The 19,593-nt window shown below is 42.9% G+C and overlaps 1 protein-coding gene and 1 long non-coding RNA gene across 6 annotated transcripts in view; one reads left to right on the top strand and one right to left on the bottom strand.

The window, feature by feature from the left end:
- The window catches only part of pgap6 (post-glycosylphosphatidylinositol attachment to proteins 6), a 70,450-nt gene that overhangs the window by 1,135 nt on the left and 49,722 nt on the right, over window positions 1-19,593 (top strand). For 4 of the 5 annotated variants that reach the window (XR_013304150.1, XM_077614772.1, XM_077614770.1 and 1 more), the window contains exon 2: window positions 3,229-3,412. The exons of the other annotated variant lie outside the window; for it this stretch is intronic. Coding sequence is in view for 2 of the 4 variants with exons in the window: in XM_077614770.1 (XP_077470896.1) it covers window positions 3,229-3,412 (184 nt within the window). In the remaining 2 variants the exon portion in view is untranslated. The remainder of the gene's footprint in view (window positions 1-3,228; window positions 3,413-19,593) is intronic. 5 annotated transcript variants of the gene reach the window in all.
- On the bottom strand, window positions 4,400-9,305 carry LOC144085471 (uncharacterized). The gene is made up of 2 exons (XR_013304151.1): window positions 8,727-9,305; window positions 4,400-7,512 (listed from the first exon to the last, which is right to left on the bottom strand). It is a non-coding gene; the product is annotated as an uncharacterized LOC144085471 (long non-coding RNA).

Genomic DNA, 19,593 nt, shown 5'->3' with positions numbered 1-19,593 from the left:
TGGGGAATTGTGGATTGATTCCTGATTCTTCTTCGGCTGACTGAATTAATAAACCATGTTACCAGCCGACACAAGTCTAAGGTGGTGTGTCGAACATAGGAGCCAAGAAGCGATGCATTATTGCCATTTTACAGTAGCCAAAACAGACATTGGTCGCCATGCCCAAAAACTAAACATCCGTCCGGGTTGTCCCTCAGACAAAATATTTCCCCTCCTCGTACATGATTTCAACTCTAATCTTAAATTGATGGTTGAATAGTTGCGAGTGAGCATTTGGCTCAGACGAATGTATAAAAGTTACGTTCTGTGAATGAGTAAAGTCACTCATGTTGAACCGTAAATAGGAGGGAGTCGACTAAGACAGTAATACCATTATTATATAAATATATGCACTCAGTTCAATAAGTATTATTTGAACACTGTTCTATTGCCTTAGAAATCATGCAGGGCTCTAAAATATTCATTTTAGGAGCATTCCGCTGTAAGAGAGATAATCTGAAAAGAAAAATCCAGAAATCGCAATGTAGGTTTTAAAAAAATATTTTTTGTGTCATACAGCTGCAAATACGGATATAAACACATGTCAATCAGCTATAATTCTGACCATCAAAGACCTGTTAGGTTGCCTTTAAAAGTCCACCTCCTCTCCATGTATTATCCTGAATCAGAAGCACCTGTCTGTGATCGTTAGCTATGTAAAGAAGCCGTTCACCAGATAAATCAGTAAGACACGAAATTGTAACATGGCCAAGACCAAAAAGCTGACAAAAGACACCAGAGACCAAATTGTACCCTTCCACAAGGCTGGAAAGGGCTATGGAGAAATTGCCAAGCAGCTTGGTGAAATGAGGATAACTGTTGGAGCAATCATTAGAAAATGGTAGAAACTAATGATGATGGTCATTCTCAAATATAGTGGAGCTCCATGCAAGATATCACCTCGTGGGGTTTCAATGATACTAAGAAAGGTGAATAACCAGCCCAGAACTACATGAGAGGACTTGGTCAGGACATCATTCTTTGAAATCCTGCTTTGCACAAAATTTTCCCCTGCTTAAACCAGCGCATGTCAAGGTCCGTCCTAAATTGGCTAATGACCAATTGGATGATACAGAGAAGTCATGGGAGAACGTTTTGGAGTCAGATGGGACCAAATTAGAACTTTTCATCTCTCATCTCATTTTCTGATATGCTTTATCCTCATTAGGGTTGCGCGGGGTGCCGGAGCCTATCTCAGCTAACTCCGGGCCAGAGGCGGGGGACCCCCTGAATCGGTGACCAGCCGTTCGCAGGGCACAAGGAGACGGACAACCATGCACACTCACACCCATACTATTGGCGTTTATTTCTTTTCGACCTCGTACTTACAATGCCACTTGCTCTTTTTTGTCCTGGAGGATTTATTTGATAAAGACACGGAAAATAGAAATGGGATCCCAGATCAGTTCTCAGTACATCATTTATTTGCAAGAGAAAAGACTAAGACTTTCGTGTTTTGACTCCAAATTAAAGTTCCCCCCCCCCCCCCAGCAGTACAAAGTGGGCGTTAGTTTTGAATGTAAGTGGGTGTGTTTTGTCTACCTATTTGGACCACTAGAGTGTAGTAGTGAGTAGACTGTGTTTCAAGATAAGCGTGGGGTGTGTAACAAATACAATACTTGAATAACAAAAGAAAGGAATATATGATTACTATGAATAATGTCAATTGGGCTATAGGTTCGTGAGAATATACTTTGGATATATATATATATGACAACACCTAGGGGCAATTTAGAGTGTCTAATAAGCCTACCATGCAGATTTTTGGAATGTGGGAGGAAACCGGAGTACCCGGAGAAAACCCACACAGACCTGGGAAGAACATGCAAACTCCACATAGGTGGACTGACCTGGACTTGAACCAAGGACCCCAGAGCTGTAAGATGTAAGATGCCTATTACTGAGAGTGTGGACTTAGCAGGGGCAATATCAGCTGTGGGACCCGCATGCGTGTAACTGAAATTTTCCTTTCTCATCTAACCCATTTTTTAAAAGAGAATTTTTAAAATAGTGCAACAATTGTCTTTTGGTTCTAAACAAGCAGGTGGGAACCCGCTGCTTGTGACAAATAATTCATAACAAAGCATACAAAATCTATCCGTTGAAATGCAGGGGAACAAGAGGAAGCTAATGGTATGCAATAGAGAGGTATCACACAACCAATGTCAATGTATGTAGTCAAACACCAATTGTGCAAGTTAGGTTAGGTTAGGTTACAACTTTATTTCATCCCATATTCGGGAAATTTCTTGTTTGCAGTAGCAAGACAGAAACAAGACACAAGTCTAGTTGTGTGTCTACTCCTACTTGAAAAGATTATAGAGGCCTGTAATTGTCAACAAGGGTAAACCTCAACCATGAGAGACAGAATGTGGGGAAAAAATAGAAAATCACATTGTTTGGGGGGACCTAGTGAATGACCTACAGAGAGCTGGGACCACAGAAACAAAGGCTACTATCAGTAACACAATGTGCCACCAGGGACTCAAATCCTGCACTGCCAGACGTGTCCCCCTGCTTAAGCCAGTACACATCCTGGCCCGTCTGCGGTTCGCTAGAGAGCATTTGGTTGATCCAGAAGAGGACTGGAAGAATGTTATGGTCAGATGAAACCTTTCAGCATGACAATGATCCCAAACACACAGCCAGGGCAACAAAGAAGTGGCTTCATAAGAAGCATTTCAAGGTCCTGAAGTGGCCTAGCCAGTCTCCAAATCTCAACCCCATAGAAAATCTGTGGAGGGAGTTGAAAGTCCGGGTTGCCGAACGACAGCTCAAAGTATTGAGATTAACTTTTGGTATTGACCAAATACTTATTTTCCACCATGATATGCAAATAAATTCTTTAAAAATTAAACAATGTGATTTTCTGGGTTTTTTTTCCACATTCTGTCTCTCATGGTTGAGGTTTACCCATGTTGACAATAACAGGCTTCTCTAATCTTTTCAATTAGGATAACTTGCATAATTGGTGGTTGACTAAATACTTATTTGCCCCACTGTATGTGTGTGTGTGTGTGTTTGTGTGTGTATGTATACATGTAGAGTTTCCAACCAGCCTACCATGCATGTTTTTAGAATATGAGAGGAAATTGAGTACCCGGAGAAAGTATGCAAGCCCGGGGAGAACATCAAATAAATAAAATATTGTGCACATGTTTTTTTTTTTTACATATATCATGGATGCAGATGGGGAGGTGACATTCATATCTGAGCTGTTTTCCAAGCCAGCTCAGAAGTTGACCAAGTACAGCTGGTATGGAAACACAAGGTTGTATAGGTTTCAAATACCAGAGGAGACGACCATCGCCCGCTGGAACTTCACAGTAATCAAGGGCCACAGCTTGTCCTGCACAGAGCTGAATGTCTCAATGTAAGACTTCTTGTGTGCATGTATGTGTGCGTGTGTGTATTTGCGGGCACATGTATATATGTATGAGTACAGTAATGTCTTTTGCCCTGAGATACGTGACAAATTTGAAATACAAGCATACAAGATGATTCCTGACGTGGCCGCCAGGTGCCGTGTATGCGAGAGTCTGCTAATGGGAACAGCATTGCTGTCTTTCTCGCCGCAGATAGGTCGCGTAATGATATCTGTCCGGTCCACTATGAACATTCACAAGGTCGAACACAAGTAAAGCACGCCAAGACAGATGAGTGAGATTTTGAAGCTTCTGCAGAAGGAGGGTCCGATGACTCTCCTTCTACAGAAGATATTTTACTTAGGGCAAGATTTCATGACATACAAATTCTCTATGACAAGGGACATACAAATTCCCTGTTACAAAGATGCAGCACGACAGTGACACCGTTGATGGTGGTGATACTGATGATGTTAAAGGCTACATATAAACATATAGACAAAGGACATACCCTATTACAAAGACGTATGGTTTTGAAACCGATGGTTGTGATGTGGATGGTCTTTATGACATGGGCATGACACGGATTGAAGGTGATGTCAAAGATTGAAACATTATTTGATTACTTTTCAAGATTATTTCACATTTCCCCCCGAAAGTAACTAAAATATTTTTTATTAATCTCATCAATTTGTATCCCTCCTCCGGGTTTTAGAATACAAACATCATCATCAGTCACTCTTCGCAGGGTATAGAAAATAACAAAATCACTTGTCAGGGCACCATCTTAATAGTCAAAACAAACACATTTACACAGAGGAGACGGCATCCTGGTATTCGTCACACTTAAAGGGGTGCGAGAATCTGCAGCATGGTTTGACATGTGGTGGTACTGTATGTCGCTGTAAGCTACTAGCATGTGCTGGATTCAAGGTATTGCATCGCTTTACGGTGAGATGGGGTTGCGATAACAATGTAGCTGTTATGGCCAGGTGTCTTGCTGGTGACAGGAACAACATTTTTGTTTGTGTTATCAGTAGATCAGCAGTCCGCTGGCTATAGGAGTCTGATGTGACCACGACTCTTCGCTTCTGGTCTCCAGGAATCACACCATGCGTCCTAGGTCCTTCCAGGGCCTGTGGGGTTTTCTCTTTATGGACACGTGGGGTGTTATCCCAAACTGTAGCAGTTTTTCCGCTTGAGGTGGCAAGTCCACTGAGGTGGCCGCATCTCCCTCTGTCGTGGTGTACAGGTACTCCAATCGAACTAGTTGGGGTTCTAGTCGCTCGAACTGTTTAACAAATTCTGTTCTGGCTTCGACTGTCTTTGTCCCGGAGGGTGGACATGATTTCGGTTAAGTCTAACACTTCTGCTGGCGAGCAAGGGGTTTCTTCGTCCTCCCCATCACTTTCTTCAGTTTCCTCCTCTGTGTTAGGCTTCTGTTTCTCTTCCCTCTGGCGTCATTCTTGATGTTGATGTTCAAGGTTGAACGGTGGGGGTCCTTCTTCCCCTTGGGTGGATTTTTGCAGTCTCGAGCAAGTGTCCTCTCTGTCCACAATTGTAACACTTGCCTTCTGGGTTTGCTCTTCTTGGTGGGTCGGGTCTTCCTCGGCCTCTTTCTCTTCCACGTCCTTGTTGGTAGAATACTTCTGGTGACCCTTGGTTCATCAATGAGGCCATGGCTTGGGTCAGAGTATTGACACCTGCGCTTGTCTGCTTTTGGCGGTGTCTTTCCTTAGCATGAATCACCCACTCCATTAGTTGATTCATTGGCATGGTTCGGTATGTGACACAGTACTTCTTTACGAACCCTTTGATTGGGGCCTGGAGCCCTTCCAGGAACCCTCGTCTCAGTTGGGCTTGGTACACCCCTTGGTCATTTTGGTCTTCCATGATCCCACTGTGAGTTTTGAACACTTCTTCAAATCTTGCTCTGAATTTATCAACTCCTTTACCTGGTTCCTGTTTTGTGGCCCTGATCTTGTCATAGCTTGGTGTGGGGTGCCACATGTCTATGGGAGGTCAAGGTTAGGTGGTTGTGCAGGTGAGTAGACGTCAGATGAGTGTTTCATGGACAAAGGTTTGGGAACCGTCCGACTTCCAGTCTACTCAGAGTCACCTATGTCTCGAACTACCTTGACCTGGGATTGGTGAATCCACGTCCACCTTTCAGCGATCCTTACTGCTGTGGTGGTGGTAGTTGAACCACGAATGGGCCTTCCCAGCGTGGCAAGGACACGGACATCCTTTTTATGACTCGGGATGCCCTCGTTTGGGCCTGAGGTTGTCTGTAAACAAAATTTTTAAAGTGGGTTTTTACACCAACCTCTGGGCATGTCCATCATTTGTCCATCATCCCCCCTGTTGAGACATGGCTCCTCCCATGGCTCAATTTTGGAATAGATTTTTTGGTAGGCCTTTAGCTGTGCACAAGTAGTCCGCAGACTGTGTGCCTTACATTTCCATACAGCTATTTGGTTGGGCTTAATACTCCAATGAACAAAAATCACAAATCTTATTTATTCCATCACTATAGTTTGTGAAAATCTAAATGCCTTGTCAGTCAAAATTGAATATGCTAGCTGGTATTCTATTTCGATCACTGCTTCCTTGTTAAATTCAAGAACTATATTTGTTTTTCCTTTCCTGTAATTACACCAATTAACTAATCATAATTAAAATAGGAAAATACAAAAAGCAAACCAGGCTGCTTTCTCCTCAGGAAAACAGGTTTCCAGTTCTCTGCAACAGTTACATTCACATCAATTAATATCCAGAAACAAATGCACACATTCATAATTCTGAAAAGAATTGAACCCACTAAAATGTAATCACCCCTTGTTTGTCAAGGTTAATATTTTTAGCATAACTGTCCTTTAGAGCAATTAAAACTCATTACTTATAAAATGCACATTAATCAAGTCCCAATTCATTCAATAATGTGTATCGCGTTGCATATTAAACTCAGTTTGAAATTCAAAATATCCCAATCTAGTAGTCTTTTTTAATCAAATGTAACATTCCATTGTCTTTGGAGTTTGTCCATCATCTCCCATACAACTTTCTTAATCAATATTTTTCCTAATATTTTCTTAATTTTTCAATAGTCAGACATGAAATTAAAATCTAGTTACATTTCTATCCATTGTAGTTTCTCTTTTCTTTCTGATCATTTACTCTCTGTAAGAAGGTTTAGTCTCAATTGTTTACTTTTAACTATCTTTAACAAGGTTAAGTCTCAATTGAAACGCTTTCACCCCTTTTTATGGAGACAACAAAACCAATACAAAAAGTTCCCTATGGTTTATGGCATTGATCCTTGAGCAATAATCTTGTGCATTGCTCCCCGAGCAATAATCTCTCCAATCAATATTGGAGTGCTTGCCATCAACGTCTGATCATGTCAAAAAGTTTATCTTACCTGTCTCCTCAAGCGTTTCAACTGAGAGGACCTTCTTACAGTGCAAAGGTGGATCCGCATCCTCCTTTCCAGCTTCTTTTGGCCAGTTCCAATCGTGTTGTGAATAATGGCGATTTATATGGTCTACCAAATAGGATTTGAACTCGTTATGTACGCGCAGTGATTTCATAACGAAATATGGAACCTTTTACCAATCCCGTCAATTACTTTGTTAACACAGTTTGGGTGCTATTATTACTATAAATCAATGGTTCTTTGAAATTCCATATCATGCACTGTCTTTGTTTTTCCATCTCAGTACTCTCAAATTCCGCATTTCATATAGCAGATGTGTTCCTCCACTTCAAGTTTAACATTTGGAGTACTGCTGCTGCATTTTCATCAAATTTTTTATTGGCGAAATCTATTTTTTTCCATGTGTTGCTGCCATCCCTGAAAGGGCTTATTGGCGATTTCAGAAATCGATTCCAAGTTTCTAAATCATTTTCCACTTTGACATCTAATCAATTGATCATATCTCGGTGGTCAGCCAATCAAAAACACAAAAAGACAGACAACCATTCACGCTCAGACTCATAATCAGACATCGGTGTTCTGCAAATTTCCATCACCGGTGAAGACCGCAATCCCAAGTCTGGGCTTGTTGGCAGCTCACCTCCTTTTGCTGACCTATCAGCACCAATCATTCTAAAAAGAAATAGGTTAACATCATTTGGTTGACATCAATTGTTTGATGCTAATACACTCCGTGATATTCTAATAGTCATTAATATGACTCACGCTAAAGCATATTTCATCTGCTAATGGGCAAAACAAGATGTACATCCCGTGCACTGAACATACATGATGTTTATTTCATCCCAGGGAAATCATGCCTATCCTAAATTAATTATTTTATCTAAACCTGCCAGGTACAATTTACCTAATAATTTGGATAAATGCCATTTCTGCATTGTCTTCATGTTTGATATCATTAATAATTTGGATGAATGCCATTTTTGCATTATCTTCATGTTTGACATCATTAATGTTCAAAATTATTCTTAATACTTAAGTCTAAACCGCAAATCACTCTCATTTTGCTAAAATAGCTAAATTGTGCTATCTGAATTCCTATTGAATTTCTCATCCGTTTTGTTTACTCAAGATAAGAGCCATTTTCTGTAGCTCACTATTAACACAATTAAAATGTACAATAAGTAGATTAGAGAAAATAACCTCCTATGCCATAATAATGTCAATTTTCTCATCCCTTTTTTTTTCGAACCAGCTCTCTCTCTGTCTCTTAGCGGAGTCCCTAACTCCATTAACACGCCAAGACCACTTTGTCTTATCTTACGGCTGTATTTTACGCTATTTCTGTCTAGGAACGTCCCTTCCTAATTTATTATCTCTTTAATACTTATTTTGTTATCTTATTTATCCGCCCAAGTAGCCTCTTTAGTCATTTGTTTTCTTATTTTGCGCGGCAATCATTGTTTTATAAGTGTGTCGTAACGCACCTCCTGGTTTTATCTATTTCCCCCTATGAGGATTATGCATGCTATCAGTTATTATTCTATTTCTTTTTTCTTTATATCGAGCTCTTTCATTATCTCGGCACTGTATAACAATATATTTCTTCTATATTTTTAACACAACCCTCGAAGTCCCTTGGCGGGGAGGTGCGACCTCCTCCTATGTCTGCTGTTCAGGCAGAACCTCGTGGATAAGCCGACAATCAGCCACTATCCTGCTGTATACTCTTACGTATTTCCCCGGCAGAGAGAGAACACTTCCCCCACTCAGGGAACGGTATACACAACTTTTTCTCCGACGAATGGAGCATTTCCCTTCCTCAAAGGGAAACGGGGCCTTATGCTGGGTTGGATTCTACAAATTCATTTTAACCAGTGCCTTACCGTCTCAGGTGCTTGTCCTGGCTCGATGAGATTCGTCACTGGACCTCGGGGTGACGGGGGACCGATCCCTAATGGCCCCTTCCCTCAATGGGGGATGGCTGACGTCAGTTTTCTTGGCCTCTCAATTCCCCGTCGTCCCGATGCCACAGATCTTGAATCCCGGGTATTTTCGGCACCAAAATGTCCGGTCCACTATGAACATTCACAAGGTCGAACACAAGTAAAGCACGCCAAGACAGATGAGTGAGATTTTGAAGCTTCTGCAGAAGGAGGGTCCGATGACTCTCCTTCTACAGAAGATATTTTACTTAGGGCAAGATTTCATGACATACAAATTCTCTATGACAAGGGACATACAAATTCCCTGTTACAAAGATGCAGCGCGACAGTGACACCGATGATGGTGGTGATACTGATGATGTTAAAGGCTACATATAAACAAAGGACATACCCTATTACAAAGATGCATGGTTTTGAAACCGATGGTTGTGATGTGGATGGTCTCTATGACATGGGCATGACACGGATTGAAGGTGATGTCATAGATTGAAACATTATTTGATTACTTTTCAAGATTATTTCACAATATCTACGAGCACCGGTCGTACAGTTTGCATTTTTTACGTGTTTTTTTTTGCATTAATCAGTGCAGCATTTTGTGAAAAAACAATGGGTCCAAACCAAGCCGGTGCAATGAAGGGCAGTGAGAAGAAAAAAACGAACGATGATAACCGATATTAAGCATGAAATAATGGAAAACCATGACAGTGGTATACGCGTGGGGCAGGGCCTGGAAAATATTATTTTTTGTGTCAGAAATATATTTGTCTCGCAAAATAAATATATTTTAATTTAGTAGGCAGAAAATAAATATATATTTTCGCCGTAGAAATCAATAATTGAAAATTATTGAAATATATTTATAAATCCAGTTTTTAATATTTTGCAAATTTACAAAAGAAAATTGCTGTGTAACTCGCTAAGTTTCAAGGAAATGTATCACCTTTGGCTGCCTTTATAATTGAGTTCTGACATTGAGGGGGCGCACCGTCTAGAACTTGCTCCGGGGCGCAAAATTCCCCGGTAAGCCACTACAAGGAATTAATCAAAATATATTTCAATAATTGGGCAAAAATTATATTGGCGCTTAGCATGAGAAAATTGTTAGTATTTTTTTAATGGGAAAAATAGATTTAAACCCCCCAAATTAAATTTTGATGACCAGACGTGTCCCCCTGCTGAAGCCAGTACACATCCAGGCCCGTCTGCGGTTCGCTAGAGAGCATTTGGATGATCCAGAGGACTGGGAGAATGTGTTATGGTCAGATGAAACCAAAAAAGAGCTTTTTGGTAGAAACACAGGTTCTCGTGTTTCGAGGCGAAATAATACTGAATTGCCTCCGAAGAACACCATACGCAATGAAAAGCATGGCGGGGGAAACAGCATGCTTTGGGGCTGTTTTTCTGCAAATGGACAAGGACTGATCTGTGTAAAGGGAAGAATGAATGGTGCCATTTATTGAGAGATTTTCTGTGAAAATATTCTTCCATCAGGAAGGACATTGAAGATGAGAGGTGGCTAGGTCTTTCAGCATGGCAATGATCCCAAACACACAGCCAGGGCAACAAAGGAGTGGCTTCGTAAGAAGCATTTCAAGATCCTGGAGTGGCCAAGCCAGTCTCCAGATCTCAACCCCATAGAAAATCTGTGGAGGGTGTTGAAAGTCTGTGTTGCCCAACGACAGCCCCAAAACATCACTGCTCTAGATCTGTATATAGGAATGGGCCAAAATACCAGCAACAGTGTGTGAAAAGCTTGTGATGAGTTACAGAAAACATTTGGCCTCTGTTATTCGCAACAAAGGGTACATAACAAAGTATTGAGATGAACTTATGGTATTGACCAAAAACCTTTTTTCCACCATGATTTGCAAATAAATTCTTTAAAAATCAAACAATGTGAATTTCTGTTTTTTTTCCACATTCTGTCTCTCATGGTTGAGGTTTACCCATGTTGACAATTACAGGTCTCTAATCTTTTGAAGTAGGGTAACTTGCTTAATTGGTGGTTGACTAAATACTTATTTTTCCCACTGTACGAGCTCGGGCCCAGAATATATTAAGCTCGTATCTCAAGGTTTTTCTGTATATGTATTTGTACAATGCTGTGGAAAAAGTATTGGCCACCTTCCTGATTTCTGTGTTTTTTGTATATTCATCCCACACATAGGTTTCAGTCTATCAAATCAATTTTTGTGTGACACAGAGACACCCCAAGAAAAGGGAAAATGCAGGTTCTAAATGATGTATTTATTTACCGAGGCGAAAACCATTGCTGTCCAAAAAGAATATAAAGGCTCGTCTTACATTTGCCCAAAACATCTTGATGATCCTTCCCACTTTTTGAAAAACATTCTGTGGATCAGTCAAAAGTTGAACTTATTGGAAGGTGTCCGGCCCGTTACATTTGGCGAAAAAAATGGCACAGCATTCCATCAAAATAACACTATACCAACAGTGAAGCTTGGTGGTGGCAGTGTGATTGTCTGGGGCGGTTGCCCTGCTGCCACAGGACCACGATGACTTGCTGTACTTGATGTACGAGTGAATTCTGCTGTCTACCAGCAAAATTGAAGGAGAACATCCGGCCTTCAGTTCGTGCGCTCAAATTCCAGCGCTCTTGGAGCATGCAGTGTGACAATGATCCAAATCAACCTAGCAGGTCTACCTCTGAATGGCTAAAAAAACTAAGTTAAGGTTTTGGAGTGGCCAAGACAAAGTACAGATTTAGACCCTATTTAAATGTTGTGGTGTGATCTGAAATGAGGTATTCATGCTGGAAAACCCTCTCATATTGCAGAATTGAAACAATTCTGGACAGAATAATTGGCCAAAATTCCTCAAAAGCATTGTAAAAGACTCATCAAAAATTATCGTAAACGCTTGATTTCAGTTATTGCTGCCCAACGTGGCACAACCCATTAGGTTCAGGGGGCAATTACTTTTTAAGAGGGCCAGACAAGTTTGGAATTTTTTTCTGTCTTGGTAAATAAAATCATTTTGAAACTGCATTTTCTATTTCCTTGGTTTGTCTCTGTGTCGTACTAAATTTGGTTTGATGACCTGAAACCTTTGTGTGTGATTGATATGCAAAAAAAAACAGAAATCATGAACGGGGCAAATATTTTTTCTCTGCACTGTTTGTATATGTAATATAGTATGTATAAGCGCACTTTGTGGAGAAGCACTACCAATTTCGTCATACGCAGCTGGGTATAATGACAATTAGGCTTTTGTCAAGTCAATGATGATGACAAGCCTATGTCTGATTTTATTTAATTATTTTATTTATATTGGATTGGATTGGATTGGATAACTTTATTCATCCCGTATTCGGGAAATTTCGTTGTCACAGTAGCAAGAGGGTGAGGATGCAGAAATAGGAAAGGCATTTTAGACATAAATAGATAGGTAATAAGTATGTATATATATACATACATATACATATATATAAGCACATATATACATACATACACATACATATATATAAGCACATATATACATACATACACATATATAAGCACATATATACATATATATAAGCACATATATACATATAAGCACATATATACATACATACACATAGATGTACATGCATACATATAGTAGGTCTTAACACTCAGCAATTTTTTGTTAAAGAGCCTGACAGCTGATGGGAGGAAGGATCTGCGGAAGCGCTCCTTCCTGCAATGAGAGTGCAGCAGTGTATTGCTGAAAGAGCTTCGGAGACACTCCACAGACTCATGCAGGGGGTGGGAGGTGCTGTCCATGATATACATCATCCTGGTCAGCTTCCTCCGCTCTCCCACTTCCTTTACAGAGTCCAAAGGACAGCCCAGAAGAGAGCTGGCCCTCCTGACCAGCTTATTCAGCCTGTTCCTGTCCCTCTCCATGCTCCCGCATCCCCAACAGACCACTGCATTAAACACTGTAGATGCCACCACAGTGTCCTAAAAAGTCCTCAGCAGTGTCCTGCACACTCCAAAAGACCGTAGACTCCTCAGTAGGTAGAGGCGGCTCTGGCCCCTTTTATACAGGGCATCTATGTTTGTGGACCAGTCTAGTTTGTTGTTGAGGTGAACACCCAGGTACTTAAAATTCTCCACAATTTCAATGTCTGTACCCTGGATGTTCACCCCAGTGGTCTGTTGAGGATTCCTCCGAAAATCGATGACCATTTCCTTTGTCTTACTGGTGTTGATGTAGAGGTGGTTTTGCCTACACCAGTCAACAAAGGCTGTGATGACTCCCTTGTACTCCAGGTCGTTCCCGTCCGTCACTCGTCCAACAATAGCGGTGTCGTCAGAACTTCTGGAGGTGGCAGGTGTCTGTATTATGTTTGAAGTCTGATGTGTAGAGGGAGAAAATGAGTGGGGAGAGCACTGTGCCTTGTGGGGCCCCCATGCTGCAAGCTACCACATAGACGTACAGTCCTGGAGTCTCACATATTGTGGTCTGTCAGTGAGGAAGTCGATGATCCATGCGGCTAGGTGGTTCCTTATTCCAGCCTCTTCCAGTTTCCCTCTCAGTAGGACCGGCTGAATGGTGTTGAACGCACTGGATAGGTCAAAAAACATCATTCTCAGCGTGCTTCCCGTATTCTCCAGGTGTGAAAGAGACCTGTGCATCAGGTAGGTGGCAGCATCTTTCACAACAATGCCTGGACGATAGGCGAACTGCAGAGGGTCCAGCTCCGCATTCATCAGGGGGCTGAGGTGATTGAGGATGATTCTCTCCCATGTCTTGATCAGGTGAAAGGTTAATGCTACCGGCCTGAAGTGGTTTGGCTCCCTGCGGTTCGCAAGTCTTTGGAACTGGGACCACACAGGAAGTTTTCCACAAGGTGGGGACCTTCTGCAGACTGAGGCTGAGGTTGAAAATATGCAGAATCCCTTTGCCAAGCTGATCCATACACTCTCAGTAGTCTGGAGCTGAGGCCGACTGGACCGGTAGCCTTCCTTGCCTCTATCTTCTTTAGCTGTTTTATCACCTGATGCAGAGACCGGTGGAAGAGGGGGAGGAAGAGAAGGAGGAGAATGAGGGGGGAGAGTTGCTTCTGGTCTGGGTGGTCAGGGGAGTGGGGGCAGGACTGAATCTGTTAAAGAACTGATTCAGTTCATTGGCCCACCACCTGTCTCCGGACTCCGGGTCTCTCTCACTGTTGCCTCCATGGCCCGAAATGGTCCTCAAGCTCCTCCAGACCTCTTTGGTGTTTCCTCTCTGGAGTTGGTTCTCTAGCTTCCTCCTGTAGATGGTCTTTCCCTTCCTTATCTCTCTCTTCAGCTCCTTCTGGACCATTTTCAGACTCTCTTTCTCCCCAGACCTAAAAACCCTCTACTTCTTGTTCAGGAGGGCCATTAGATCCCTGGTTACCCACGGCTTACTGTTGGAGAAACAACGGACCTTCTTGAAGGGTACAATGTTCTCAACACAGAAGTAAATATAATCTGTGATGCAGTGGGTCAAGCTGTCAATGTCTTTCCCATGGGAATTTCACAGCACCTCCCAGTCAGTGCTCTCAAAACAGTCCCTCAGCACCATGCTGGTCTCCTCGGTCCATCTTTGTATGATTTTCGTGGTAGGTTTTATTTTCCTCACCATAGGGATGTATGTGGGGATCAGATGGAACAGATTGTGGTCTGAGCGGCCCAGTGGGGGCAGGGGGACTGAGTATGCCTCCTTTGTGTTGGCATACAGCAGGTCCAGAGTTTTTTGTTCCCTGGTGTGGCACTTCACATACTGAGTGAAGGTGGGGAGAGTAGAAGCCAGGGGAGCATGGTTAAAATCACCAGAGATAAGAAGGAGAGACTGGAGTTGTGACGTCTGCAGCCGGGACACAGTAGCGTGAAGCAGCTCGCGAGCGACTGCCGCATCAGCCAAAGGAGGTACAGTGGTACCTCGAGATACGAGCTTTATCCGTTCCGGAACTGAGCTCGTATGACGAGATTCTCGTAACTCGAGCGGACATTTTCCATAGAAATGAATGGAAAACAAATTAATTCGTTCCAGCCCTCTGAAAAAACACCAAAAACAGGATATTGGATTGGAAAAATGTTGTATTTCTTCTAATTCGCCATCTATTAACAAAGTAACACATAACTAGTGGTTTAATAGTAATAAAATGTGTTTAATCTAACTAAAATTGGGCAGATTTCGCCGACGGGAGACAGAGACGTTTGGGGGCGTGGGGGGTGGGGTTGGTTCGTTTCCACGACAACGCACTCGTAAACGGAACAAACAAATTTAAATTAACTTGGATTAATATATACAGACACTCAAACATACGTTTAATGTAACTTTACACAAAACTGACTTCTAATTTTGTTGTAATCTTTTGTTACCTTCGTTTTCCGGGTTGGCGGTTTGCCACGACTCCACCCTCACGTTCGCTATCGATGGACTGTTTGCTGTTGTATTGCCTTCAAAATATTCCCAAAATGATGCACACCAATGTCCTCACAATAGGATAACGCACGACCACTTGCCAACAAGAAATAGTCTTTAAAGAACGATCGCGGGAGCTTCTTTCCTTAGAAAGAATAACAGGAAATACAATAATTGAGCTTACCCACGTATTGAATGTAGGTAATGAAGTTTTATTCTGAGAAAGGTTGCCATTGCCTATGGGTGTTGTGTGCACGAGTATACTTCATTACCCAGAAAGCCCTCTTGCATGCGCGTTGTGCGTTTCCTGGTCTTAGGGGAAACTCGTCTGAATTAATCGTTCCGTGCTCGTAGATATTGTTATACACGAAAGATATGCAAAAAAGACCTGGCTTGGTCGCATCACGAAATTTTGATCGCATGACAGGCGAATTATTCGATCGAAATTTCCGCCGTAAGACGAGAATTTTGTATGACGAGCGGTCGTATGACGAGGTACCACTGTATATACGCAGTTATTACGATAACATGCGAGAACTCCCACGGATGTAAAACGGCCTGATGCTAACCGCTACTAGCTCGATATCTTGAGTGCAAAGTTTCTCCTTCACAGTAATATGCCTGGGGCTTCACCATCTACTATTAATAAAAACAGCTAGTCCCCCACCTTTCTTCCTACGGCTCTCCTCAGCATCTCTGTCCGCCCTCACCAGCTGAAAGCCATCCAAGGAGACGAGAGAGTCTGGTGTTAGTTCATTCAGCCAGGTCTCCGTGAAGCACATAATGCAGATTCTCCGATATTGTCGTTGTTGTTTGGTAAGCGCCGTGAGCTCTTTCCATCTTATCTTGCTGGGTCTGAAGCGTCGCTTTCTCTCCTGACATTTTTGTCCAGCTCTGCATCCTCTTCTCTTCCTCTTTAACTACGCGGGGAGGTCCAGGTCCAGGGGAATCCAGGTGTTGCGTAGCGCTAACAGCTGATCCTTTGTGTAAAACAGCGGAGGCATGGCTGAGTGGGTCAAAAATTTAATGTCTAGAATTTGCAAAGATAAACTAAACTAATAGATCAAAGACTGCCTCTCGCACAACTTGAGTCTTGGAGTAGAGTCTTGAAGGTAAAGTTTTAAAACATTAAAGTATGGAATATAATATATAAAGTAAAGTAACAAGTAAAATCTTAAGAGACAATAAAACGTAAAAATAAAGGATAAAAAAGCTGTAAAAAGGCTGTAAAAACACAGAATAGGAGGGAGGGTTTAGGGAGCTACTGCAACAAGCAGCCGCTTTGAACGGCGCCTATGATGACAATATACCAGTTCGGTCCGTGCATTTCCTAATGACGCCTTCAGCAAAAACTATTTTATGGCTATAAAACCTCTACTGCAGCTACAGCTGCGACACAAAAAATAATCAATAATAACCTCAGCCTGGAACCATCAGCCATGCCTACGCTGTCACACACATGGGACTAGCTGTTACAATACGCAGCAAAAGGAGCAACACCTCAATCCCGCTGGAAATTTGGAGCCGGACAAAAGTGCCGGGAGAAGAAGCAACGCTTCTGACCAACCATTCCATCATGGGATAAGATGGAATAGCTGTCGGCGCTTACTAGGCCGGAAGCGGAGTCCTGCTCTGCTGCTGTTGTCTTCAGCTCCAGACTACTGAGGAACTGTGCAAATAAGCTTGGAAGATTGACTCTGCATATTCTCTACCTCAGTCACAGTCTGTAGAAGTTCCCCATTTTGTGGAAGACTTCCTGTGTGTGGTTCCAGTTTTTGTCCAACTTTACAACATCTTTTTGAGTCTGTATCCGTTTTAGCTACCGCAACCAAGATGGCGCCGTTCAAGTGGCACCCGGCTGCGGTAGCTCCGTCCACTCTTGCTCGTTTTGTGTTTTTGCTGCTTTTAATAATAATCGGACATAGGCCCTGTCGTCATTATCAACAACACAATAATAATAATAATAATCGGACATAGGCCCTGTCGTCATTATCACAACACAAAAGCCTACTTGTCATCACACGCAGAAACTGCGTGTGACGAAATTGATGGTGCTTCTCCATAAGCTACGTTTAATCGGCAAAAGACCTAATAAGTATAAGTTACGGACTTGTAATTTGTCATTCCGCTGTTGAGGATACAGGTCGCTTACCTCTCGCTTACCTCTCAGTCTTCCACTTACATTTCCTCAGCCAGCTAGTAGGAGGCAGATCACCAACCAAACATCTGTTCATATACCGCAGAGGGGAATGTGTGTTACCAAAAGCCTACTTGTCATCACACGCAGAAACTGCGTGTGACGAAATTGGTGGTGCTTCTCCATAAGATGCGTTTACTCGGCAAAAGACCTAAATAAGTGCAAGTGACGGACTTGTAATTTGGCATTCTGCTGTTGTGGATACAGGTCGCTTACCTCTCGCTTACCTCTCACTGTCTTTCACTTACCTTACTTCAGTCAGCTAGTAGGAGGCAGATCACCACCCAAACATCTTTTCATATTACCGCAGAAGGGAATGTGTGTTATGTTACCGCAAGTTTAGATTTCTGATGGATGTGGGGAAAAAACTGTCCTTAAGCCTATTTGTCCGTGCTTTGTGGGACCTATAGCGTCTGCCAGAGGGCAGCAGCTGGAACAGATTGTGACCAGGGTGGTAAGGGTCCCCTATGATGTTCTTGGCTCTGCTGAGGTAACGAGGGCTGGCAATGTCTTCCAGTGAGGGCAGAGAGCAGCCGACAATCCTCTGGGCAGTGTTAATCACTTTCTGCATGGCCTTTTTGTCTGCCGCCGTGCTTCCAGCGTACCACACTGTGATGCCGTATGCCAGGATGCTCTCTACAGTGGTTCTATAGAAGGTTATCAGAAACTTGGTGCCCAAGTTGTTCTTCCTAAGTACCCTGAGGAAATGGAGTCGTTTCTGAGCCTTCTTCACCACTGCCGTGATGTTTGTAGACCATGAGAGCTTATCTGTGACGTGGACCCCCAGGAATTTAAAAGACTGGACCCTGTCTACACATACTCCATTTATGAGGAGTGGGGCCAGATCTGTGCCGTGTTTGCGAAAATCCAGGATTATTTCTTTAGTTTTCGTGGTGTTCAGTGTGAGATTGTTGACCGAGCACCACGAAGACAATTTGTTGACCTCATCTCTGTAAGCCGACTCATCCCCTCCTGAGATGAGTCCGACCACAGTGGTGTCGTCAGCGAATTTGATGATGGCGTTAGACTGGTGGGTGGGTGTACAGTCGTATGTGTACATGGAGTACAGAAGAGGACTCAGTACACAGCCTTGAGGGGAGCCAGTGCTTAGTGTAATGGAGGAAGAGAGGTGGGGACCAAGTCTAACAGTCTGGTCGGTTGGTCAAGAAGTTCTTTATACAGCAGCAGATTGAAGAGGATAGTCCAAGGTGGGAGAGTTTGTCAGTCAGAATGTCCGGTTTTATGGTGTTGAAGGCTGAGCTATAGTCAATGAAGAGCATCCTCACGTAGTTCCCATGGTGTTCCAGGTGGCTCAGTGCTGTATGAAGAGCAATGGCAATAGCATCCTCAGTGGACCTGTTTGCTCTATAAGCAAACTGGTGTGGGTCAATTGAGGGAGGGATTGTATTCCTGATATGGCGGGCTCCCAACTTTTCAAAGCACTTCATGATCACAGGCGTGAGGGCAACAGGCCTATAATCATTCATGCTGCCAATGGTTGGCTTTTTGGGGACAGGGAGGATGGTGGCAGATTTCAGACAGGATGGAATGATGGATTGTTGCAGGGAACAATTGAAAATGTTTGTGAAGACTCCAGCCAGCTGGTCAGCACAGGCTTTGAGCACCTTCCCAGGTACTCCGTCTGGGCCAGCAGCCTTCCTGGTGTTCACAGACCGCATTACCAGTCTCACTTTCTGTTCCCGGAACGTCAGTGTATTGCTGCAGGGTGGTGGCGGGGGTGTTGAGACTGGGTCTGATTTGTCAGTCTCAGAGCGGGCAAAGAAACGGTTCAATTTCTCCGCTAGTGAGGCATCTGCATTAACAGACATATTATTGTTATTGTAGTTGGTAATATGTCGTATTCCTTGCCACATCTTCTTTGGGTTATTTTCTGTGAAGTGCTCCTCAATTTTCTTGGTATATGCTGCCTTGGCCTTTTTAATGCCTCTTTTCAGCTCAGCTCTGGCAGCTCTATATTGTATCTTGTCCCCTGATCTAAAGGCGGAGTTACGGCATTTGATGAGTGCCTGTGTCTCATTGGTCATCCAGGGTTTTTGGTTAGGAAAAACCCGTATTCGTTTATCTATAGTGACATTGTCAATGCAGTTTTTTATGTAAGAAAGTACAGAGTCCGTGTAGTCCTGGAGGTTGTCGTGTACAAAAAGTTCCCAGTTGGTGCGGGAAAAACAGTCCTGCAACTGAGAGAGTGCGTCGTCGGGCGTAAGC

This window comes from Stigmatopora argus, chromosome 12, assembly GCF_051989625.1.
Source record: "Stigmatopora argus isolate UIUO_Sarg chromosome 12, RoL_Sarg_1.0, whole genome shotgun sequence".
Classification (NCBI taxonomy): Eukaryota; Metazoa; Chordata; class Actinopteri; order Syngnathiformes; family Syngnathidae; genus Stigmatopora; species Stigmatopora argus.
This window is presented reverse-complemented; position numbering and strand designations above follow the sequence as displayed.